The sequence below is a fragment of the Bactrocera neohumeralis genome, chromosome 3, assembly GCF_024586455.1.
Source record: "Bactrocera neohumeralis isolate Rockhampton chromosome 3, APGP_CSIRO_Bneo_wtdbg2-racon-allhic-juicebox.fasta_v2, whole genome shotgun sequence".
In the NCBI taxonomy this organism is placed as follows: domain Eukaryota; kingdom Metazoa; phylum Arthropoda; class Insecta; order Diptera; family Tephritidae; genus Bactrocera; species Bactrocera neohumeralis.
In genome coordinates this window covers 8888297-8914326 of record NC_065920.1, presented here as the reverse complement: position 1 = coordinate 8914326, position 26030 = coordinate 8888297, and the positions used below count along the sequence as shown (strand labels likewise).

Genomic DNA, 26030 nt, shown 5'->3' with positions numbered 1-26030 from the left:
GGCCGAGGAGAACACGTTGTGCCATGAAAAAAACAACGTTTGAAGCAAACTCGAAAAAATCCAGCACAAAGACAGGTACTAAGCTTGGTCTAAGTGCAAGGTTTGGAACTAACTATAGAGCTAAAACTATGCCTAAAATCAGGGAGTCTCGGTAATACCAACATTTTTATGTAAGAAGTATTAACCAATTTGCTTCAGAATTCTTCAGGCTATCGGCCTACATCGAAGCCTTAGTTATTGTATACGCCGCCTTTCAAGGATAGCTGTGAACCGGAGGGAGAATTTAAGTCTCCAGCTTTACAATGATTCAAAACGATAGACCCTTTATCTTTTCATAACTTTCATAACTTTTTTGGCGCTACTTCAGCTTTTTCTTTGTTAATTAGAAGGACTAAGTACTGCCAGAGCTTATTGATCAATTTTCTTCTAAGCCAAAAGAGGTTTTCCTGAAATTTGAGAGCAATGAACAAATAAAAATGTAATTGAAAACTTTTTACACAATTAATATATTTTGTTTTTTGAATTTTACATTAGTAGACTATCTCGAAAGAAACCCAAAATTTGATAGCTTTAGCAACATTTTTTAAAATAATTTTTTGAATATTTCTCAACTAATATTTATATATTCCAAGCTTGCAAGAAGTCTAGTAACTTTAAAAATTTTTGGAAAAACGACTTCTCTGAAAAGATTTCCGAAGCACCCTAGTGCTTCACACAAATGTCCATACCTATGACGGCCCCATATTGGTGGTTGGATACCTATCCATTTGACAAATGAAATGATGACTATTCTCGCAGAAATCATCATCCCACTTCAAAGAGTTCTCCAGTAATTTCACACAATGCTGACCGCCCATAAAATTATTGGGTTCACCCATTGCCCAGTTCGTATAACTAAATTTGGAACCATTGTAACCCCAACGGAAGTTCTGTAAGTCAGCTAACTTATTGCCAGAAGTCCAGAAATCGCTGCTCTCCAGATCTGCGAAAGGATAAAACGAATATGGAAAAGCAGAGAAAATAATACAAAAAATACTCACTAAAGTAATTTATATAATTTTGCACTTGAAATTGCTCCGCTGCAGATTCAATGCTGACCAGCGACCAACCATTTTGCTCGCAGAAAGCATAAGCTGCAAACCAGTTCAGCTGCGCAGACGGTTAAGAGTGCGTAATCTGGTGATTACTAAGGACTTTTTAAGAATTAAATGGAAATACCTTGATCAGGGTGACAATGTATTTGCGCTGCGGAGAAAAGGGTGTGTCGTGACTGACGATTAGCTGCCCGGACCTATCTTCTGTGGTCTCATAATCTCCGTAGGTCATGTCGTCCTTTGAAAGCTCGTAAGATTCTGAAGTTGTTGTTTGGGCAGCAACTCTAGCTAGCAGCAGAAGTGTGATTGCCGGCAACAGGAATAAGTTTTTCGAAAATAACATTTTGTCACTTTGAAAAGGAAGTCGGAACTGTGTGCGGTTCAGAAAATTTCGGGGCTTTTATAACGAAATCTACTCCAACCAAAATTCGAAAATATATTTGAGAAAGCATATTGGAAATATATATACCTATATACGAGTACATATGTATAAAAATAAATTTTTTTAAGTTATTGTAACCAGGGCTTAGTTCTCACTTAATTTTGCCATAAACATTTCGCTTTATGAACATCATAAACAAAGTAACGGAAAATTCTAATTCTTAGATTAGTTGCTAAAAAGTATAAATAATATACACACATTAAAGACTTTGTATTAATATATAGTTAATGTGTATGTATAGACCCTTGAGGAAAACGAAGTTGATATTAAGTCTAAGCCGCGTTTTGAAATTGCTGCTTCCGATAAGGCGATATTTCTCGCTTAACCATTGCTATTCTTAAATTTCTGTGGCATATGAAATATATAAAGGCTTCATATTTAAAAAATACTCGTAAGTGTATTCTTAAATACATATCTACGAACACATAGGTGACATTCAAATGCAAGTTCATGGGCACCCATGAAGGTGGCGCTTTGTGGAATGCAATTCACTTGAAAGCGTTGCAGAAAATCGAACCACAGATGGCGCGCGACAAGCAGCTGTCGATAAAGCAGTACTGAAAACTACAGTTAATTCCACGTGTGAGGTGGTATGGGGAAAATATTTCTAGAAAATCTACTTTTAGTTGCATACTTATGTGTGTTAGCAAAAATTACGAACTGACAAATGATTTTAACTTCAGGGGGTATTCTGGTCTAGAAATTTAAAAAACTCGAATTTTTTTTTTATATTTTCAAAGTTTAACTATTCAAGAATATGTGTACAAGAGGATTTTTCAAAATTCAAATTACTTTCGGAGATATAGGCATTTTTCTGACCCGGCATCCAAACTGGTTCGGCCGGAACTAATCGAACAAAAGACATTACGCGAAACTTTAAACGCGTTTTTCTCAAAACTGACTTTTTCGGAACGATACCCACGATTTCTCAGGTTCTACTGGACCGATTTGCTTGAAATTTTTACAGAGTCTTCTTTATAGGCTAGTCTATGGTTGAAACTAGCCTCATCACTAAATTTGTATTTTTATTATTTTTAAAAAAATCGAAATAGTCAGAAAAAGTGATCCAAAAAAACTTTTTTTTTTCAGGCAATCGCCATTTTGTGGAAAAAAATGTTTCCCACTTTTCCGTAGTTCCGGTCATTACGACATTATTCTAGATTAATAATCTTTTTATTTTTTGATTTCAGATAACTAGAAAGGTTGAAACCATGGGTATGGTCACGTGGAAATTTTTAGAGACCCCCCACTTCGCCAGCTCATAATTTTTGAAATTTTTTACTGTTTTTAGTTCTTAATTTTTTTCTGTACTCTTCTAAAATTAACAAATAACTAATAAAAAAAATGGATAGTAAAAATATTAATTGCCTTTTTTTACGACACTTTAAAAATTATCTGAAATTCATGCTTCTAGACCAGAATACCCCCTTCAATGCTATTTGCCATTAAGAAATTTGAACATATTAGAGACAATATGTTAACTTTTTGCCTTTTTTTAACGTAAACAATTTTTTGCCTATGAACGAAAACAATGTGTGGGAAATAAAAAAAATTATGTATAGGAGAAAAAACTAAATTTAAGCTTAAGGTGCACATCCAGTTGTTTGAGTTTTTCGCCAAATTTTCAACCAATATCGTGTTGCCACCGTATTCGCCTGATTTAGCTCCGTGTAATTTCTGACAAATCAGCAAACTCAAACGACCGTTCCGGTGAAACCTTCTTGGGTCAATTGAATATATTAAATGTGAATCGCTGCGCGCATTGAACGCTTGCGGAAATTGACTTTAATAACTTTTTCGAGGATTGGAAAAAAACGTTGGTACAAGTATCTTGTGGCCAAGAGGATTTGTTTGAGGGGAACGACATAGATTTTGAAGAATAAATTAATAATAATTAAAATTATGAACAAAGTTTTACAATTCCTTGCTCATAGTACTATGTACTTAGCTCCCGGTTGGCTTTATACCGTCTATATGGGTCAATATCTAAGATATCTTAAAATAAATTAACCGAACACATAATATTGGTCAATAACTTTTCCAAATTCCCATATAGTACGATTCATAATGATTTTTGTTTTTCAAACTAGTTTTAAGCCGAATATATCAAATTGACTTGGCAGTGACTTTATTAGAACAATAATGCTTCCTGAGAGGAGTTCAACAAGATAGTTTCCGTGTGCTAACATTTGTCTCGATATCGCAATTTTACACTTAAGTATAATATGATTTAATGACAAGATCTTTCCCCCATTCGCATACTTCCTTTATATAGTGACTTTCATGGCTTCTATTATAGTTTTTCTATTTAATGTTCAAAGAGGAGCAATATGCATTTCACTGTCCGCCACGCGATGTAAATTATAAACCGTATTTTAGACGTATTTTGGAAGCCCTTTCATTTCATTTTAGTCATGAACTCAGTATTTGCGCAAGTGAAATTAAACTGAAATGTTATTATCTAATCTTTTATACTTCTGCGAAATGTTGCTACAGAGTATGGTAGTTTGGTTCACTTAAAGCTTGTTTGTATCAGCTAAAAATAATCGAGGAAGATAAAGAGTTACATAAACAAATGTTCAGAATAATGAATGTTTTACAGTCCGTCCGTTCGTCTGTGCACCTAAGCTGCAACTAGAGTAAAAATTAAGATATCTTAATGAAAATCAGTACTTGTTATCCGATCCTGATAATTGTATGTCGGAGTGCAAAAATTGGTTGAATCCGGTTAATACTTCTCATAGTCTCCATGTACCTGACATAAAGATCTTCGAACTTCTGGGTGACTTTGTACCGCATATATCGGCCAATGTGTGAGTTATCTTAATAAAAATGAGCGAGCGTATTTTCCTAACAACGGTGCACTTTTGTGCTTAGAATGAATAAAATCGAGAATAAAATTGACCTACATAAACCTCACATAACTGACAAATCTGATGTACTTGAAAGTATAAGCCCAGCTTTAATCCTTGCAAGTTAAAATAATATAAAAATGTTCGGTAATACACGAATTTAGCACTTCCTCACTTGTTTTGGTAATTTTGCTGATTTTGAAATTTCAAAAAATTGTGTGAAAAAGCAACAGCTGTTTTATTCTTTGTTATATATGCCATATGACCTGACTTCGCTTGGAATATCCAATTGAAAAGAAGAAACGACTGGCGCGCTGTTGTTAACTTGGCTATAATCGCGTAAGCGGTGTCTACGCCAATTAAGAAGAAGAAGATATATGCCATTTTTTGTTAAGTGTATTATTTTACAATACGGTAGTTACTCAAGTTGCTTATACGTAGTGGTGAGCCGATAACGAAGCACAGTACGAGCCTTGTAGGAAATTTCAATGTATCCATAAAGAAAAATATTTTTCACAAGTTATTTTGGACTGCGCCAGAGTGTCAACTATTGCAGCTTTCAAAGATGTTTCCTTCCAAAATGAGCTTTTTACATCGTTGAAGGTGTGATATCATTCTTTCAAAATCTGAAAGTTTTTAGCTAGCTACTTTTGAAATATACGTCCCACATTCAATTAATAAAAATATTGAAACGAACTAATTTTTTTATTTAAAAGTAATACTAGGTTTTATTTTGGTTACTTTTCAACAACTTCTTCGGTTTTGTACCAGTTATGTACCAGTTAATTCAGAGTTTTTACATTAAACCCGTTTTTAACTCTCGGTGTATAGAAAAAATTTTAATTACCCAAACTATTTCTAATCTAACAACAACAACCAATGCAATGTATGCGTCATGTTGCACACTCTGAGGTGATAAGCTTGAATAGTGAACTTCAAAATAAAGACAATAACTAACGATAACAATAAAAAATTAATAGAATCCAAAACAAATTAAAATCAAATATCTAGATTGTTTCGTTTGCTTGTCAATATTGACATTATGCGTAGTGTGAGATAAAGCGTATTAATGCGTGATTGAAGGCTCAGATATAGAGCGAGTTATCTAACTTTAACGTCACAAAACCGGCTGCAAGGCATTATTATTAGACACGCGCTTTAGCCGGGTTTTTTCATATATAAACAAGAAATTCGCTAGTGAGACCAGAAGCGTTTACAACGTCGGTAGTGTTTTGAAGAAGCTAGAGCAATTCGCAGTTATCGCAAAATGCAAAAACAACAATTGATTTGGTGAGTTCATTTTCATGATTTTGTTACTGTTATTTATTTATTTTATAACTTATTTATTTTGTTGTTATTTTTGTGTTCTTTCAGTGTTTATTTTTGAGCAAAATGGTAAGGTCGTTAATGGATTTGTTTATGCATATTTCAGCGGTAAGTTCTTAACGATTTTGTTTATGCATACATTGCCATATAGAAATTGAAAAGAAATGTTGACATATTCTAAGGAATCTTTATGGTTTTTCTGCTATATATAATATTTGAAGTATTATTTAAATGAGATAATTAAATTGAATATACGGAAAACAAAAAATGAATAAACATCATAATAGAAATAATGAAGACATTTAGAACTTTTTGATTTGTTTTTATATAATCAGTATTAATATTTATCGGCAAAAAATCTATAAATGTTTACAACAATCTTTACAGTATTTGGGTGTATGGTATGAGTACTCCAAGTATCCTTTCGTTTTCGAGGCCGGCGGCAGATGTATACAGGCTGAATATGGAGCCTTAACAAACGATTCGGTTTCAGTGCTGAATAGCCAAATATCAATTTTGTAAGTTTTACGTCTACTAATATACTATTTGACATCAATATCTAAATATTTTTATTACAGCAATGAAAGATCTACTATTTCCGGTGTTGCCAAAATTGTCGGACCAGGCAAACTATCCGTACGTTTTAATGGTATTGCTTGTAAGTCGCAAATATAAAATTTTTAACGATTAGTATACATTTTGTTTGAAAATTTAAAAAATTTTGATAATTGTATAAGTTTTTTAAAATTTTTAAAGCGTTTTAATTTTAAAATTTTTTTTCGAATTTAAAAACTTTAAAATTTTGTAATTTGTTAGACTTTTGAAATTTGAAAAATTTTCGAAACTTAACACACTTTTGAAAATTTTTTAAATTATAGAAATTTGTAATATACATAAGTAAAATATCTTATTAGTATGGATTTTGTTCCAAAATTGTAAAATTTTTAAAATTAGTAAATGTTTTGAAATTTTAAATATTTTTTGAACTTTTAAAACTTTTTAAATTTGTAAAATTTTTGGAATTTGAACATATTTTGAAATTTGAAAGATTTTTGAAATTTTCAAAATTTTCGAATTTGGCAAACTTTTCAAAATTTAACAATTTTTGATACGACATTTTTTTGAAATGAACATATTTTGAAATTTGAAAGATTTTAGAAATTTTCAAAATTTTCGAAAATTGAAAAAATTTATTTAAAAAAAATTAAATTTCGTAAAAGTTTTGAAACAATTTAATTTTTTGATTTTAATTTTTTTATTTAGTAGGTATACTATTCAAAATTTAACAATTTTTCATTTTTTTTCAATTTTTAATATATCTTTGTTTTTGAAATTGCGAAATTTTTGAAATAAGTAAAACTTTTGAAATCTGTAAAATTTTTGACAATTTAAATATTATTAAAAATTCAGATTTTTTAAATTTTTAGAATTGGAAAAGTAAAACTTTAACTAGGTACGAACTAGTTTTTTTGAGGTTAGGATTTTCATGCATTAGCCGGTACGATCAAGTTATTTCGACATGTCAAAGAGAAAGATTTAGTTTGCATCATGAATTTTTTTGTGAAAATTGTTAATAATTTTAATGCACTGTTTTACTTTGCAGCTATAGCTGGGTCCGCTAACTACTGGGTCTTGGGAACCGATTATGATAATTATGCCGTCGTCTACAGCTGCAAGAAACAATTATTCACACATTCGGGTAAGTGAAGATGATTAAACAGTAAGTAGTAAGTTCCTTTATTAGATAACTGGATATATTAAATCGCTATACAAAGATGGAATTTAAGTATTTTATGCAATTTGTTAGTAGGATATGAAATTTTTAAAATATTTGTTGGTACTTCTTTACAAAAATTTATCTAAAATCAGGAATTCCCTACTTGATTCTCACAACCATAAGGCCATATTTTGCTAAGTTTTATTTAGAGTACCTATAATAACAAGCAAAATTAAAACAACTTGTCTTAACAAACAAAAAACAAAATTACAGATTTTGAAATTAAAATATTTTGGTTCAATAAGCTTTTAAATAAAGTTTCAAAATTGTTGATTTGAGTTCACTGGTTGTTCGCTAGTGCGGCGTACTAACAGAATTATTAAAAAACTCAGCATTTTTACACCTTCCTATAGTTAATTACATCTCCCACACACGAAATTGAGTAGCAACATGAATTGCTGTTTTTTTTATATAACTATATACATAATTATCAAAAGGATAATACACATATTCTGAAAACTGCGTAGTCTAATACACATATTTAATCTAAAATATTTTTTAAAATATCTCCATTTCGACATTATTTCAGAGAACGTGTGGATCCTCACACGTGAGCGCGTTCCCTCTGACGATATTGTAAAGAAAGCTTCGGCTGTGCTTGTTTCCCAAGGTGTATCTTTGGACCCTTTGACTGTGACCGATCAATCAGGCTGCTCAGACGCATGAAAATAAGGCCTCAAGAAACTCTGGCATTACGAGATATATAATCAATCCGAAGCTATGTAAATGTTGTACGTAAAACAAATAAAACACTACAAATACCTGCATCAAAATGCTGCTCAACGTTTTTATTTATCTAAAGATGTCCTAAAAAATGTGGCATCATTCGAAAATATCTCTGGCAGAAATCTTTGCAAAACACGATAAATTTAATGCCGACATTGTAATTTGATTAGCTTATCAATTATTTATATAATATTTTTAAACAGGGCAACGCACAATCTAAATATGACTTCAGGAATAGTTCAAAATTTAGAGAAGAGTTCAATATGTCAGATAGTACCAAAGCGCATGCGTTTTGCAATAATGGAAAAAAGTAGCAAAAATGTGAGGGCTGAGTCTAATTTTGTATTATTCCTCTTTACATCGACCATCCAACTTTTTATTAGAAAGTTTTCTATAGTTAGCCGGTAAAGTCTACAGAATCTATGGTAGTACAGCGAAGAAATTTATTACTCGTTAAAACTGCATTAAAATCCCTGACTAGCTGGTTTGAAGAGAATCTACTACTATATTGTGTAAAGCAAGACTTGCATTATATAAAACTCAAATTAGAAAAGTTAAAAGGTCTTCTTGGAGAGCCTTATGCGAAATCGTAGATAACGTGAGGTTCTAAGGTGAGGTATCTTAAAAAAATTACACTTATGTGTTATAAAATAGAAAGCCAAGAATTATCGGAATCGATCCAGATCTTTTCCTCATTCTCATATTTTCATTGGACTTATACTGTCATGGCATCTATTATATTTTTTTTATTAATTCTTCAAAGATATATGCATTTCACTGTCTGCCACGTGATGTTAATTAGAGAAATAAACGGTGTTTTAGACGTATTTTCCATTTGGAAGCCCTTTCATTTCATTTTAGTCATAAACTGAATATTTGCGCAACTGAAATTAAAATGGAATATTGTTATCTAACTTTTTATACACTTTCAATAAGTTACAACAGAGTATAGTGTTTTGTTCACTTAACGGTTGTTCGTATCAGCTAAAAATAATAAATAATGGAGGTAGATATAGGGTTATACATTAGAGTGATTAAAAAAAAAAAATTTTTTTTTCGTTTCGTACTCGGAAAAATAGGTTCCTAGACACCTCTAAGAAAGCCTCTCCAAACATGAGTTTTTAATTGTAACGGGAAGGTCCTCCTACATACAGTTTTCTATTTTTTCTTATTATCAGATAGAAAAATGTATATCTCGCTTCCAACTACCTTAAAAAATATCTTGTTTCTTAGATTTTGTGGGAAATTGAATGCTCTACAAAAAAGGTCTACTATGATTTTTTCGTAAGCCCATACGTTTAAAAGATATTAACAGTTAAAATTTGATTATTTTTGGGAAAATTTTTTATTTCTTATGAATTTTATAACTGTTTATCCGTCCATCCGTATGTGCGTTCAAGCTTTAATTAGAATAAGAATTAAAATATCTTAATTAAATTCTGTACTCGTTCGCTTGTAAAATAAGTGAGGACGTGTTCGTTAATAGGCATAATCGGACCACAGCCACGCTCACTAAACGTCATTAAAGGAAGACCAATAAAGTACCATAACTTTCACCGAAAATATCGAGCCATGTGTGACATATATGTAATTGGAATTTGGAGAGAATCCTCTCCTGATAATAGTACGTTTGTGTGCAAAAATGTGTTATAGGGTCAATTCTTTCTTTAGTCTTTTCGGACTTCCGGGTGACTTTATACCGCATATATCGGCCAACATGAGAGTTATTTTATTAAAATAGGGAGAGCGTGTTTTTTTAATAACGATACATTTTTGTACTTAGAATAAATAAAATCGGGTAAAAACTTGACTTAAACCCACAAAACTAACAAACCGTATGTACCTGAAATTATTAACCCGGCCTTGGTCCTTGTAAGTTGCAAAGGTTTAAAAATATTCGGTTATACCCAAATTTATCCCTCCTTACTTGTTTTGTTAATTTTGTTGATTTTGAAATTTCAAAATTTAATATGAAAAAGCAACAGGTGTTTCATTCTTTATCATATACGCCTTTTTTTGTGGGGTGTATTATTTATTTTTACTCACGTTACTTATACGTACTGGTAAACCGACAAGAAAGCACAGGTGAGCCTTGTGCGAACTTTAAATGGAGGGTATTTATTTTTGCAGCAAAAAAATTTAATTATTATTTGACAGATTTCTTTTAAGAAACAAGTTGGAGTTACTGACATCCTATTTGAATAATATTCTTGAAAGTTTACTTACATAATTCTTAAAAGTTCAGAGAAGTATTTTCGTTTTTGAAACTATTATTAAAAAATCTTCAAAAGCTGGACTTATTTCTGAAATTTTCTGTGAAAAAATTACTAAGGAAGGAGGAAACTATATATTATTTTTTCTACATGCGATTAAAGATGACTGCTGGATAAGATATTTGTGAAACCTTCATCAATTGATCATCAATATATCTCTTAAATCCCTTAAGAGGTAGTCATGCTTCTGGAAGTTTAATTTCCTAAACATCAAGGTATACATAAAGAAAAATATTTTTCATAGGTAATTCTGGACTGTGCCAGAGTGTCAACAATTGCAGCTTTTATGTATGTTTCCCTCCAGAAAGTGCTTTTTAAGTCGCTGTAGGTGGTATATAATTCTTTCAATAGCTGAAAATTTATAGCTGGCTACTTTTGAGATATACTTCTGACTTTCAATTAAATAAATAGAAAGGAACTAGTTTTTATTTAAAGCTCAATTTATAAGTGTTATATTTTTTTAAGCTTTGGGTATTATTCAACAACTCCTACAATTTACCAGTTATGTACCGGTTATGTACCAGTTACTTCACATTTTTTACATTAAACCCGTTTTTAACTTTCGATGCAAAGAAAAATTTTTAACTACCCAAACTATGTATTTCTCTCCACGCCCCTTACAAGTATATAAACAATTATGTAAAATCTAACAACAACAACCAAAGCATAACGCATACTCTGAGGTTATAAGCTTGAATAGCGAACTTAAAAACAAAGGCAATAACTAACAATAACAATAAAAAAATTAATAGAATCCAAAACAAACACAAAACAAATATCTAGATTGTTGCTTTTGCTTGTCAATATTGACATTACGCTTAGTGTGAGATAAAGCGTCTAAATGCGTGTATGAACGCGACAGAAAACCGGCTGCAAGGCATTATTATCAGAAGCGCACTTTAGCCAGGTCATTTCCATATATAAACAACAAATTTGCTAGTCTGACCAGAAGCGTTCAAAACGTCGGTAGTGTTTTGAAGAAGCTAGAGCAATTCGCAGTTATCGCAAAATGCAAAAACAACAATTGATTTGGTGAGTTCATTTTCATGATTTTGTTACTGTTATTCATTTATTTTATAACTTATTTATTTTGTTGTTATATTTGTGCTTTTTCAGTGTTTATTTGTCACTGATTGTTTTGGTTTCGGCCAAAATGGTGGCAAGTCAGGTCGTTAATGTGGGTCCATGTCCATCTGGCATTGAAACTGTACAAGATTTCGATGCAGAAGCGGTAAGTTCTTAACGGATTTGTTTATGCATACATTGCCATACAGAAATTGAAAAGAAATGTTGACATATGCTAAGGAATTTTATGGTTTTTCTGCTATATATACGAAGTATTATTTAAATGAGATAATTAAATTGAATATACGGAAAACAAAAAATGAATAAACATCATAATAGAAATAATGAAGACATTTAGAACTTTTTGATTTGTTTTTATATAATCAATATTAATATTTATCGGCAAAAAATCTATAAATTTTTACAACAACCTTTACAGTATTTGGGTGTATGGTATGAGTACTCCAAGTATCCTTTCGTTTTCGAGGCCGGCGGCAGATGTATACAGGCTGAATATGGAGCCTTAACAAACGATTCGGTTTCAGTGCTGAATAGCCAAATATCAATTTTGTAAGTTTAACGTCTACTAATATACTATTTGACATCAATATCTAAATATTTTTATTACAGCAATGAAAGATCATCTATTTCCGGTGTTGCCAAAATTGTCGGACCAGGCAAACTTTCCGTACGTTTTAATGGTGTTGCTTGTAAGTCGCAAATACAAACTTTCTAATGATTAAAATGCGTTGTGTTCGAAATTTGAAATATTTTTTAAAATTTTTTAAAGTTTATAATTTTAAAACTTTTTAATTAAAAAAAAAAATTGAATTTGAAAAAGTCTAAAATTTTGAAATTTGTAAGAGTTTTGAAATTTTAAAAATTTTCGAAACTTAACACAATTTTGAAATTTTTTAAAATTATATAAATTTGTAAAACTAGAAAATTTTTGAAATTTTTGAAATTAGTAACAGTTTTGAAATTATAAAAATTTTTTAATAAATAATTAAAACTTTTTAAGTTTTACAAATTTTTGCAATCTGAACATATTTTTGAAATTTTATAAAATTTTGGAAACTTAAAAAAAATTTGAAATTAAAAAAAATTTGGATTTGTAAATTTCGTGGAAGCTTTGATTTTAAATAAGTAAACTTTAACAATTTTTGATATTCCTAGTTTTTTGTAATTTTTTTTCAATATTTGAATTTGAAAAAACTTAAATTTTCAAAATTTTGAAAATTTACGAAACTAGAAAAATTTTTAATTTATTTTTAAATAATTGAAATTTCCCAAATTATTAAAAAAAAATGTGAGTATGGATTTTCTTAAATTTTGAAATTAGTAAATTTTTTAAATATGAATTTTTTCTTAATAAATAATTAAAACTTTTTGAAATTGGAACATATTTTTAAATTTGAAAGGTTTTTAAAATTTTCAAGACTTGAAGAAGTTTTGAAAATAAAAAGAATTTAAATTCGTAAATTCCGTATTAGTTTTGAAATATCTCAACTTTTTGATTTTTTTTTGTTATAGAAATTAGTTTACTTTTCGAAATTGAGGTATGTATCTTTGGATTTCTTTAAATTTTTGGTATTTCTGGTTATTTGAAAATGCTAAATATTAGAAATATGCAAAATTTTGAAATCTGTAAAAATTAAATAAAATGGGGAAAGTTTGCGAAGTGTGTAAAAAAATTCAGAAATTTTTAAGTGTGATTAAAAATTCGAAATTCTGAAAATTTTAAATAGTATTAAAAATTAAAAAATTCTGAAAATTTTAAATATTATTAAAAATTCAATTTTTTTTTAAATTTGTAGAGTTTTGGAAAAGTAAAATTTCAACTAGGTACCAACTAGTTATTTTCGGTCCAGTCGTTTAATTTATTTATTTATTATTATTTTTTTTTTTTGTTTGTGAAAATTGCTAATAATTTTTATGTTTTGCAGCTCTAGCTGGGTCCGCTAACTACTGGGTGTTAGGTACCGATTATGATAATTATGCTGTCGTCTACAGCTGCAAGAATCTAGTAATCGCACATGCAGGTAAGTAAAGATGAGAAAACAGTCAGAACAAAGCAGTGAGTTTTTTTTTGTGAAGAATGGGATATATAAAATCTTTTTATAAAGATGAAATTTAAGTATTTTATGCAATTTGTTAGTAGGATATGAAATTTTTAAAATTTTGTTGGTACTTCTTTACAAAAATTGATCTAAAATTAGGCATTCATTACTTGATTCTCACAGCCATTAAGCCATATTTTACTAAGTTTTTTTTTTTAAGTTCGGAACAAGGAAAATTATAAAAAAAATTTTATAGCAATTAGAAAAACTTACAGATTTTAAGCTATAAATATTCCAGTTCCATAACCTTTTAAATAAAATTCCAAAATTGTTGATGTTTAACCTTTTGCCTGTCGATAACTTGTTATAATACTAAATCATATATTTTAAAAAATGTCTATTGAGTTCACTAGCTGTTCGCTACTGAGGCATACTAACAGAATTATTAAATAACTATGCATTTTTACGCCTTCCTACGGTTAACTGCATTGCATGTGTCATTTCTGACATTTTATTTTTAATTATTTAATCTAAAGTCATTTAATTTAATCTATGGTTCCATATATGCCAAGCACTGCAATGTGATAGTTGTTGTATAATAATTAAATTTGTTTATAGCAAAGTGCAATAGAACACTCACCACTAAATGAACTGAGTGTTTTGTAGTCAGACAATACATGTACATACATACACATGCCCATATATACATACATATATTTAATTAATCTACGACGCCGATCTTTGCCAACGCGACTCATTTCTAAGCGCTGCACTTTAAACGCGTTAGTTAAATCATTTTGTTGTTGTTGTTTTAGTAATATTTTTCATTTACTTTGAGCCGGCAAAAATAAAGTAAAAACAAAACACAAAAACAAAAAAAGCAACAAAAATATGTTTTCATAAAAATGTGAATAACTCAGTATGAGTGAACTCTGGTGTCAGAAGCGTAGTAAACCGGTGCGTCTGACATAACGAGCGCGTCAATGAGTACATATATTAGGGTGGTACAAAAAAATGTATGATATTTTTTAAGAAGAACTTTTGTTATTTTTATTTAATATTAAATACTTTTAAGTTTTATTAATGTACTGTGTTCAGTTATTTTGAATATAATAGTGAAAATGATAACTTAAAAAAATTTTTTTTTTTAAGAAAAAATTATACTTAAAAAATCTTTTATAATATCATGCAAATTGAATACCGGAAGCATGATTTCTTCTATTAAACTCAAACTTGACAGCTTAAACAAAAACCAATTTATTTCACAAAAATTTTCCAAGAAAAGTACCACCCTAATGTGACTCACACTTAATGCTGCCAAGAAAATTAACAAAAAAATATCTTGACGAGCTACAAAAAAGGGTAAAAAACTCAAAATCGTGTAAAATGGTTTATTTAGCTGATAACTAATTGCTCTTCTAAGAATTTCTAGGCATTAATTAGCAAATAATTTCTCATCAACATTTTATTGGCATGGTTATTTGCAAATTTTATTTCTGTTTTAACGAGTATTTCAACAATTACAAACCATTGTGTCAACAAACAGGCCTTGTCTTGCTTGAACTGTGAACTCTGTTTAATATAAACTGGCATTAGGATGACACTTAACTACTTTGGACAAAGCGTACATTATTTAAAATTAATATTTTTTAGTTTGAATAGGAAAACTATTTGCCTAAAGCTAATTTATTTTATTTTTTCTATAGCTGCTTTTGTATCAAACTAGAGTTCAGAGTTGGTATAATTTATTATTTTTTTTGTTTGCATATTTTGATTTTAAAATATATATAATAATATATTTGATTTTAAATATTTTCTGTAAATATTTTCAATACACCAATAATTTTTATAAAATTTATTTTTTTTTTGTACGACCCTAATATGCTCAAACTTTTTTATTTATGTACTGTATATCAGCACATTTTTAAATAATCTTTTTTAATTCCCAAGTCAAAAAAAAATTAATATTTTCGTACGACCCTAATATGTTGAAATTTTTTTTATTTATGTACTATGTATAACAGCACATTTTTAAAGCAAATTTTTTCATTCCCAAGACAAAAAATTGTTTACTCGCCTGAATGTATGCGTGCAAATTACGAACCACCCTATTGTTTCTAATAATTTCTTAACTATTTTCAACGTCGGCTTATGGCAACTGAATGCCTTTAGTTGCTCTATAAACTGTCGATTATGAATATTTTAAGTTTAGAGCAACCCTAATATGAATTCACAACTATATTGCATTTTAAAGGTTCTTTAATTATAGTAAACATCTTTCTCAAAGCTTTTTATTACGCACAGTGTGACGTAAAATAAAAATTCTAAACAGTAGCTGCGTTTATTTTCAGACACGTGACATAAATACGGCTAAATTTATCCGTTATAAAACGAGTATTTCCATTTTTTCGTATTTTTTCTTTTAATTCCAGTACATTTTGTATATGTAAGTGCAACTGAAAGGGTTGCCTCTGTAGAACATCAGCGCCAACACACGTGATAGAGCAACAACAGGAATTGTTGTTGTTTTATATAACAACATACATAATTATCAAAACAATAGTATAGTATATATTCACTCTCAAAAACTGATTAGTTTAATACACATATTCAATCTATAAAACTTATTTTACCCAACAAACCATAAGAAATAGAATACTCGACTTCTAAACTCAAAAAAAATAACAACAACTTTAATTTTTCGAAATCAAAATATCTCCATTTCTTCATTCTTTCAGAAACCGTGTGGATCCTCACGCGTGAGCGCGATCCATCTGAGGATATTGTAAGAGAAGCTCAGGATGTACTTGATTCGCAAGGTGTATCTTTGGACCCAATGATTGTGACCGATCAATCAGGCTGTCCAGACTCATAAAAATAAAGCCGGAAGAAACTACGGCATTACGAAAACTATAAGCAATCCCAAGCTATGTAAATATTGTACATAAAACAAATAAAAAACTACCAATTTCAAAACACGTTTTAATATCTTTTATTATATAAGGATTTATTGAAAAATCTTCAAAAACATTTCTGACCGAATTTTTTCTCAAACTCTATGAGTTTAATACCGACATTGTAATTGGATTACCTAATCAATTATCTTTTTTTATAATTTTTTAAACACGTGGCAACACTTCTGAAAAAATATCTCTAACAGAAATCGCTTTTAAAACCGATGAGTTTAATACCGACCCTGGTAAGGCTGAGCTCAGGCTACTGCGGGGTCACAGCTGGCGAATAGTGACGGCCTATGCTAAGTAGGTTAGCTGCAAATAGTAATACACAGCTCCGGACCAAGAGCAGCAGGAGAGAAGGCCTCAGTTCAAAAAGCCTCATGCGCCCTCCGGCGAAGAGGCGAAAGGATGCCGCCTTTAAATAAGCGGCCACAACTCCCAACGGGGTTTCACCGATGAAGAACGCACCAACGAAAGAGAGGCAACAAAGCGACGAGGAAACGATACAGCGAGCCGCACCAAAAGTACGGCGACGAAAACCCTAGGCAGCGCCCAACAGAATCGAGGTCAGTAACATTGTGGTTATGGAGTACTGGAAACCCGGAATTAGTTTGACAAAGGGCTGGTGAGGGCAGTATTGTATCACCTCAGCAGGTAAGAGAGATATCTTACCGAAATGGCTGACAGGCTAATACTGTTCTCACCTCAGTTTCGTTAAAACACTGGCAGGTCTCCAAGTACGTTTAATACACGTCGCTATAATTTTTCGGCTGTACAGGTTTAGTTGGGACAAGCTCCTGATTCGTGCCCGAACCTGGCTCTGAACATAAGCTTCCATAAGGCTTCTTACATAGATAACCACGGAGTTCATAAGGGGTAACTATTACAACGATGGCTTGAAGAGGAGATCCATTAGAACAAAAATGAATACACCACAATACGAGTAACAAGAATAACCCGAACAGAAAGAACAACAAAGTAAAGATGGCCTAGACGAAGAATACGGAACCGTCTTCCATGCAAGTAGTAGGATACTTAGTTCCCTTACATTCTGAAGAAAATATAGCCTCAAGAGATACTGTGGCCACACAAGGTCAACCAGTAAAACAAAAAGAGGGGAAAAACCTCCAGTTGCAACCACAGAATGAAAATGCCCAAACGACAATCAGAGGTCGTGATCATAAAGTCAGTAGAAGGTCAGATACGCTGAGGTCCTTAAGAATATCCGTAACAAGGTAAGTCTTAAAGAAGCAGAGGTTAGAGGGACAGTCTACAAAAGCCAGTTTCACTCAAGCTCACCCTTCAAAAATCGGCTGCTGTGGCCGACCTTAAATCAAAGGTTACTGTAAAGATTAGAGACTCCGACTCACTTACAACAAAAAAGGAAGCATCTGGATAGACCTACATTTGGTGAAACCAGTGAAGATGCTGGGATTCATATTAACCCCCTTAATAAATATGTGGTAAGTTCAAAATGCGTCAACGATCTACGAGACGAAAGATAGACATTTCCTTGTTATTTCAATTATACTTTCTCGCCTCTGTGAAATCTAGGCAGATATTTGAAGATCATGATGCAACTTTATCAACCCAGAAACCCGGATTTAGCAATCAGGAACACTTTACTAAAATCAATGTGCGATTGCTTACTGGTTTATTTATGAATTAGGCTTATTATGCGACATTTTGTCATGTAATTGATTTTTATCACTTATTTAACTGTTAATTTATTATTATTGCCAGAATGAAAAAATATAAGCAATTACTGAATCTGTGAATGCGCCAAACGTAGCATAACAAAATATTTCTTTGAAGTTTATTTGCACAAACAGAGGCTTTGAGTAAACATGCATACACTTTAAATAAATTTATAAATATATGTATATGTATGTATATACAATTCTAAAACATAAATATATACATAAATATGTATATAAATGATTATGTAAAATGAGCATATGCGATGGAAGGCGAGATAGTGCTCAGCGATGGCTTAGCGTTCTTTACAAATTATTTATACTATATTTTTTTAGAAATATTTTTTCAATACGTTTACTATGTGTCAAATAAATAATCAATTCTATTGACGTTACGCCGCCACTCATTTAAGGCGCATTGATGTTATTGTTATTGCATTTTATTGGATGTTGCTATAAATTATGCGCGAGTGGTAGGATGAGCTTTCAGTTGATTTCCGGCAGCGGCGCGTTGAACTTTGCAATTCTAAACATAATTGACTAGTAAACCAGGTTATTCGGTGCAAAATAAAGCAAAATCAGTTTAACGATACAATTTTCAGGATCAACGAATTGCAAATTAAATTGTGTGAAGCAGCAATAAAAAAGGATTCACAACGATTTCGAACTAAATTATTAATATTGTGCACTTACCGACAAAGTGTTGGCGAAAAACTGAAAAGAGACAAGCAAATAAGTGTTAATTATTAAAAACTTAATTTAAAAAATATAAACGAAAATATAAATTTTTTGGTTTGAATAATAATAATAATACTGCGAGAAATGAGTCCACAATTAAGAACGAGGTGAGCACCAAATTAATAAAATAATATTAGCTAAAATATTTTGGAAAAGCAACATTTTTTTAAATCTTTAAATTTCGAAAAAAATTGAATTCTTAGAATTTCCAAAAAAAAGTTATCAAAAAAATATTAGATTTTTTCAATTTCTAAAAAAAAAACAATTTATTTAGAATTTTCAAATTTTAAAGCAAGAACGGGGTGAGCATCAAGCGTATGAATGTAATAAATTTCAGTAATTGGTAAATTGGTAATATTGATATTTTAATTGAAATATTTTGAATTAGCAAAAAATTTTAAAATTTTCAAATTTTGAAAAAAATTTCAGGACACTTTTTTGGAATTTAAAAAATCGTTAACTAATTTTTTCAAAATTTCAAAAGAAAAAATAACAAACATTTTTTTGGAATTTTCAAATTTCAAAATATAGCCAATTTACCAAATTCTAAAATTAAAAAAATTTTAAATTTTTGAAAACAAAATTTAATGGATATTCTGAAATTTGAAAATTATTATAAATTAAAAATTTTTGATAAATTTAATTTTGAGAAAAAATTAAACTTAAAATTTCCAAAGATTTTAATTTTATTAAATTTAAAAATTTAAAATACGAAATTTTTTGAAAATACGTATTAATAAATATTCGAAAATTTTTAACTAGAACTACAAAAAAATGTAAATCAAATTTCCAAACAAATTGATCAATTTTCAGAAATTAAAAATTAAAAACTTTTGAAAATTGAACATTTTTATTTTAAAAACATATGGACGTAAAATATTATTGAAATATAAAATTTTGAAATATATGAATTTTGGAAACTTGAAATTGAAAATTTTTGTATTTTTTCCGATGTAAAAATTTTTGTAAATTGAAAATTTAATTTTAAAAACATATGTTTGTATGTACATATATTGAAAATTTTTGAAATATAAATTTTCATAACTTTTGAAAACTTGTAATTGCATTTTTTTTATTTTTTTCCAAATTACAAATATTTGGAAATTGAAAATTTTTGAAACATGAATTTTAAAACACATATATTGAATTTAAAACCCAAATTTTTCGGAAAGTGGAAATTGAAAAATTTGAAAATTTTTCGAAAGTTAAAATTTTAAAAATTTGAAAACTGAAAATTTACCAATAACTTTAAAGATTTTGAATAAAAAAGAACTCTCGGTTTTTATTGAAAGTCTAAAGCATTTATCGTGGCTCTAATGCTTCCTATAGTTAGTATTAGTTATATGACTAATGCCTACATTTTCTTAAATTTGTGATATGTGGTTTCTAGTAATTTGTCATATGTCACTATTATTTACAAATCTTATCTCTCTTTGTCTTTTATCTCTTTCAGTATCACCGCTGCACTTTTGTTACTGATTTGCCACTTGACTGCAGCGCAAGTACCCTTCCCACGCAGCTGTCCCGAAGTCAAGGTGCCTTCGGACTTTGACGCCGATGCTGTGAGTTAATGGTGTAAATATTCGATGAGAAGATTTTAAAATTGTGCTTATATTTCTAGTACATGGGCACTTGGTATGAGTACGCCAAATATCCGCACATCTTTGAGATCGCTAAGCGCTGTATGTTTGCGCGTTACACCAACAAAGGCAACAATACAATCGGTGTGGTAAATACATCGATTAATACGATGTAAGTTTGCTTTAATTTATTTGTATAGATATGTATTTGTATGTAAAAAAATTATTAACAATTTTTAATACTATAGCACTGGCCACACCACAAATACGACGGGAGTCGCTCGTATGCTTGCACCATCCCAGATAAATGTGCTCTTCAGCAAATATCGTAAGTGTATTCTATATCCTTTTTAATAATATCATATAATTTTATATTTGTATATTTATTTCCATTTCATGTAATTTCCAGCAAACGCCGTTGATATACCGAATTACATTGTGCTGGGCACTGATTACAAATCATACAGTGTGGTCTACAGTTGCACTAATCTCACCTCTTTTGCGCATACAAGTAAGTGATAGAGTTAAAGTTAATCATTTCTTTTTTTCATTAGGAAATGTAGAAATTTTTACCATTTCAAAACTTTTAATTTAAAGTTTTTTGTTAAATTAATTTTCTTAAAATTTTAAAATATTTGGATATTTAAAAGTTGACACTATTTAAAAATTGTGTATTTTAAAATTTCAAAAATTTATTTGGAAAATTTTATGTTTTTGAAAATTTTTGTATTAAAATTTTTTTGAAAACACTTTTGACAATTAAAAAACTTTAAAATTCGAAAGTTTTTGAATTTTAAAGTTTGAAAAGTACTGAAATTTAAAATTTGGTGAAAACTAAAACTATTTGGAAATTGAAAAATTTTAGAATTAAAAATTTTTTAATTAATGTTTTTAAAATTTTGTTTAAAATTTGAAAATTGGGTATTTTTGGAATTTTAAATTTTCAAACATTGATTATGAAAATTTTTGAATTTTAAAAATGTTTTAAACTACAAATTTTTTGAAAATATCTTTGGAAATATAAAAAGTTTTGATTTTTAAAAATTGAATATTACTGAATTTTAAAATTTAGTGCAAGCTAAAAATATTGGCAAATTGAAATTTTTTTTTAAATTCGAAAATATCTAGAAATTTGAAAATTTTGCGCTTTGATACAATTTCTCTATAGATCTAAATTGCTAGAGCATAATTATTTCTAATTAAAAAAAAGGTTATATTCAAAAATTTAGAATCAAATTACAAGAAAATATAAAATTATTGGAATTCAAAAATTTGAAATTTTTTTTTAAATTTATGGTGTTGCATTAATTAAAAATATTTGAAAATTTTTGAAATTTAAAAAATTCTCTATTTCAAAAGTATATGGACTTTATAAAACTTGGTATTTAAAAAATTGGAAAATGAAAGAGAAATAATTGTAAAACATTTAATACTAAATTGGAAAATATTTGGGTTGTTTAAAAATATTTTTTTCTTGCATTTGTGAATTTTGATTATTTTTTCAAACAAAGCATTTTTAAAAAATAATATTCGGAAATTAAAAACTCTTTGATATTCGAATTTTTTTTTAATTTTAAAATTTGAAAATTATTGAAATTTAAAATGTGATGAAAACTAAAAACGTTTGGAAATTGAAAGTTTTTGAAATTCGAAAATGCCTAGAAATTATAAAATTTTACATGTTGAAATTTATCCCACTACTATTTAAAATTAAAAATATTTTTAATTTGAAAATGGAGAATTTTTGAAATTTTAAAATTTGTGAATTTTGAGAGTTTTTTATTTTGAAAATTTATGGTTGTGTGTAAACTAAAAATATCTATAAATTTTAAAATTTTCGAAATTTAATAATTTTTCTAAATTAAAAATATATGGAATTTTAAAACCTCCATACACTCGACACTCATAAATTTTTCCCGAAATCTCCAGCAAGCACACTTTCAACCATAACAAAATATACCGACGTTAATGTTATATAATATATAAGAGTTTATGTACATATGTACATAAGTAGTACCTGCTACATATTTAAATATGTAAAACAATAGCTGCTTAGACAAAAGAAATCACATCCGCTAATCACTTTGGTGTAAGCAAACAAAACAAAAAAAGAAAAACAAAAAACAACGAATAAACAAATTACTATGCAATCCGCAAAACAATTATGCTCATCGTAAATAAATTAAAGCGCGTCACAATTAATTTATGCAGACAGCCATACCATATATGCAATTACACACATAAGTACGCCAGCGCTTTCCTAATTATCTCAGTATGAATGTATATACATACGTGCAAGCTAGAACGCATAGCGTGCTTGGTTTATATGATCGCAGAATAAAGACCGATAAAACGGTGTTCAGTTGCGTCTAGTCACTTTTCCGCATTCCCTTAAGTGCCATAATATAAAAATATGGATTATACATACATATATTAATAAGCATGTGTATATGACTTATTTATATTATATTAAACAGCTATTTTGTTAGCACATACGATTCAGCGATGGAAACCAAAAATATACATACCCAAAAAATCCATTTTACCATATTGTTAGGATGTATACCAACAAAATGATTATCATACCTAACGGTTTATGCTAAAGCTTTATAATGTCGAATAATAATAAAAAATAACAAAGAAATTTTGGGCATGTGAGAGGTTTAAAACAGCTGCAATCAGATTTCGGCTATGATGATGTTATGGATCGATTTCGGTACATTTTCGATACAAATATATTCCAACTGCACCAATTTCGGTACATTTTCGATACAATTATACTCTAATCTGACTCAGTTTCATGAAGTTATCTTTTTCGTTACCCAACACACACATCTTAAAAACGGCCAGATTACCGAAAATTATTAGGTTCGGTTCCTAGGGTTTAGAGTCTAGGGATTTTTCTCTTTTGCGCATTATAACAACATTATGCAGTTTGTGAGTCATTAATATAAGATTACATATTCAAATTATTCAAGTACTGATTCAAACCATCCCTACAATATATCATTTCAATTTAGAACTATAAATTAAGTGGATTTTTGTAGCTGACTTCAGCTAACCATATAAAGTGAAATATAATATTGTGAGGGACTAGGTGGATTTTTGCAACTTATTCCAGCTTTTTATAAAACATTTCGTTCCATTGAATATAGTGTAACCGATTCCAGCCAATCATAGAATATATGATCCCAGGGAGAAATAGTGGTGGAATAGGTGGATTTTGCAACTGATTCCTGCCTCTCATCGAATATATCATTCCAGGGAGGTATAGTGGTGGAATAGACTGACTTTTGACTTTTGGCCGATTTCAGCTATCTATAGACTATACCATTAAGGTGGAAAATATAGTGTTGGATTCTGTATGTCATTCCAGTTAAAATGGTGGATCAGGTAGATTTTTGTAGCTGAGTCCAGCCATACATATGTAGAATATATTATTCTAGTGAAATATAGTTGTGAATTAGATGGATTTTTGTACTTGATTTCAGACAAGCATAGACTGTATCATTCCAGTGAAATAAAGAGGTTTAATCTATCGTGAAAATATAATAAAGTGGATTCACCGTTTTTCCTAAGCCTTCATATTTTTCACTCAAAATGTAACTTCATTACCGAAATTGACATTACTTGCTCTCTTATAAAAAAAAAATCCTATAGAAGAATATTTAAAATTTATAACTACTGAACATTGGCGTTCGGCTGAAGAAAAAAATTCTCAAACTTTCGAACAAACTAACACTTAATATCAAAAGAATAAAATATTCTTATAAACGCTAATAGCAACCACTAATTTTAAAATTTTTTGTTATACCTTTCAGAACTGCTTTGGATCATGACTCGCGAACGCAAGCCCTCCGCCGAAGCCATCAGTACAGCGAAGAAAATCATGGATGATAACAATTTGCCACAATCATTCCTGCTGATCGCTGATCAGGAGAATTGCCCCGATGTGGCTTCCGGCTATGGCACGACCATTAGTTTCGGTGATAACACCAACAATAACAACAACAATGCTAATAAAATTAACAAAACTCCTAGCAATGCTGTAGATGATAGCGTAATTTTGAAAAGGATTGCTGCCGCAGCCACAAGTACCGCTAACCCGACCACAGCCGAGTTTGAGCTTGTGGACACCACAGCAGAGACGGCGGCTAATGTCATTGAATTGGCATGAGAGTTGTTTAGGCGCATTTGGCAGCGCATCATGGATATATTGTCATGGTTTTTTGCTTTGCCGTGATTGATTGAGCTTGAGCATTGAGCTCACATATTTACTTATTTACATACACATACATATTTACCATTCCTAACGTACAGTGTTTTTAGACGCCGTTAGGTGTCTGCTTTCCATGCAAGTCTCACTTATGTTGTGAAACTTTTATGCGAGTATTATATAGTTCGTAGTTGGTAGAGTTAAGTACAAATATGTTGGTCACTAATAAAAATATTTGAAATTATTTTTCGAAAAATTTTGGATCATTTTGAAAATTAAAATGTTTTGAAATTATTTTTCGAAAAATTTTGGATCATTTTGAACTAAAATTTTTTGAAAATGCAGAGAAATCGTTGGAATTAATGTCCTGAAGTTTACTATTAAAATATTTAAAAGAGATATCAACCAATTCGTCATAACTTTAATAAGATCACCCCTAAAGTATGCAAGATCTTAGATGGGTACTTAAACAGTTATGGAAATAAAAAGTGTTGCCTACAATTAGGCGAGTTTTTTACGAGTATTTCAGCAAATTTTCACACCCAAACTCTTATAAAAAAATATAAAAATAATTTACAGTTATAATTGTTTCTGATCGGTAACCTAAGTTTTAGCGCATACGTTTCAAAAAGTCTACTACGTTGTGAAAGTGTTCTTGTCGATAGCAATCAATCCTCTGCCTTATCAAAACCTTACTTTATGTAAATAGCATAAACCCCCTGTAAAATCTTATTCTCCAACGCATATGTTGTCAAACTCCTCCACTCTCTCCTTTCTCCTCATATTCTCTCATGACCTAAAGCTAAAACTATGTTGTTTAAATACCTTGACGCCACGACATGTGCATAATTCCACCTAACTTTATCTCCGTTGTAATGGTGTAACGAGATACAACAATATTTAACCTCAAAAGTAGAAACTTTTGCCATTGTGCCGACCATAACAGCTGGTTTAATGCCGTTTATGGTTAAATGAAAGCCATTCAATCTGCGTCAAATTGAACTTTCCTGAACTTGTCTAAAATAAATACATAGATGAGCATGGCTAAGATTTTTGCCAGACAAAGCTACCCACCAAAGTGGTTAGAGGTGTGGACAATACACTGTGTACTAAAAGTATTCAAACAATAACATATATTTTGTAAGACACAACCGTCTTCTACCCATAGATAGGTAGGTGGGGTTGATGTTTGACGACCTAAGTCTTCAGACGGCCAATTGTGATTGG

General features: G+C 29.9%; 4 protein-coding genes across 5 annotated transcripts; 3 read left to right on the top strand and 1 right to left on the bottom strand.

The window, feature by feature from the left end:
- Positions 1-487: 487 nt before the first annotated feature.
- On the bottom strand, positions 488-14036 carry LOC126753333 (C-type lectin lectoxin-Lio2-like). The gene is made up of 4 exons (XM_050464698.1): positions 13889-14036; positions 1219-1444; positions 1041-1149; positions 488-982 (listed from the first exon to the last, which is right to left on the bottom strand). The coding sequence occupies exons 2-4, from the start codon at positions 1435-1437 to the stop codon at positions 729-731; spliced, it is 582 nt and encodes a 193-aa protein (XP_050320655.1). The 5' UTR covers positions 1438-1444; positions 13889-14036; the 3' UTR covers positions 488-728.
- On the top strand, positions 5656-8264 carry LOC126752850 (apolipoprotein D-like). The gene is made up of 5 exons (XM_050463846.1): positions 5656-5678; positions 6050-6232; positions 6293-6372; positions 7318-7413; positions 8021-8264. Exons 1-5 carry the CDS (start codon positions 5656-5658, stop codon positions 8155-8157), a joined length of 519 nt encoding a protein of 172 aa, XP_050319803.1. The 3' UTR covers positions 8158-8264.
- Positions 11406-16593, top strand: LOC126753332 (apolipoprotein D-like). The gene is made up of 6 exons (XM_050464697.1): positions 11406-11522; positions 11607-11721; positions 11995-12125; positions 12186-12265; positions 13502-13597; positions 16354-16593. Exons 1-6 carry the CDS (start codon positions 11500-11502, stop codon positions 16488-16490), a joined length of 582 nt encoding a protein of 193 aa, XP_050320654.1. The 5' UTR covers positions 11406-11499; the 3' UTR covers positions 16491-16593.
- Positions 16594-18741: 2148 nt separating this feature from the next.
- LOC126753331 (apolipoprotein D-like) lies at positions 18742-25047 on the top strand. Of its 2 annotated transcripts, XM_050464696.1 has the most exons (7): positions 18742-18812; positions 18872-19114; positions 20461-20569; positions 20629-20759; positions 20836-20915; positions 20997-21098; positions 24409-25047. In XM_050464696.1, the coding sequence occupies exons 2-7, from the start codon at positions 19092-19094 to the stop codon at positions 24762-24764; spliced, it is 801 nt and encodes a 266-aa protein (XP_050320653.1). In that variant the 5' UTR covers positions 18742-18812; positions 18872-19091; the 3' UTR covers positions 24765-25047. The 2 variants fall into 2 exon arrangements, with proteins under 2 accessions (XP_050320653.1, XP_050320652.1); XM_050464695.1 differs by having other exon boundaries at positions 18750-19114.
- The last annotated feature ends 983 nt before the right edge of the window (positions 25048-26030 follow it).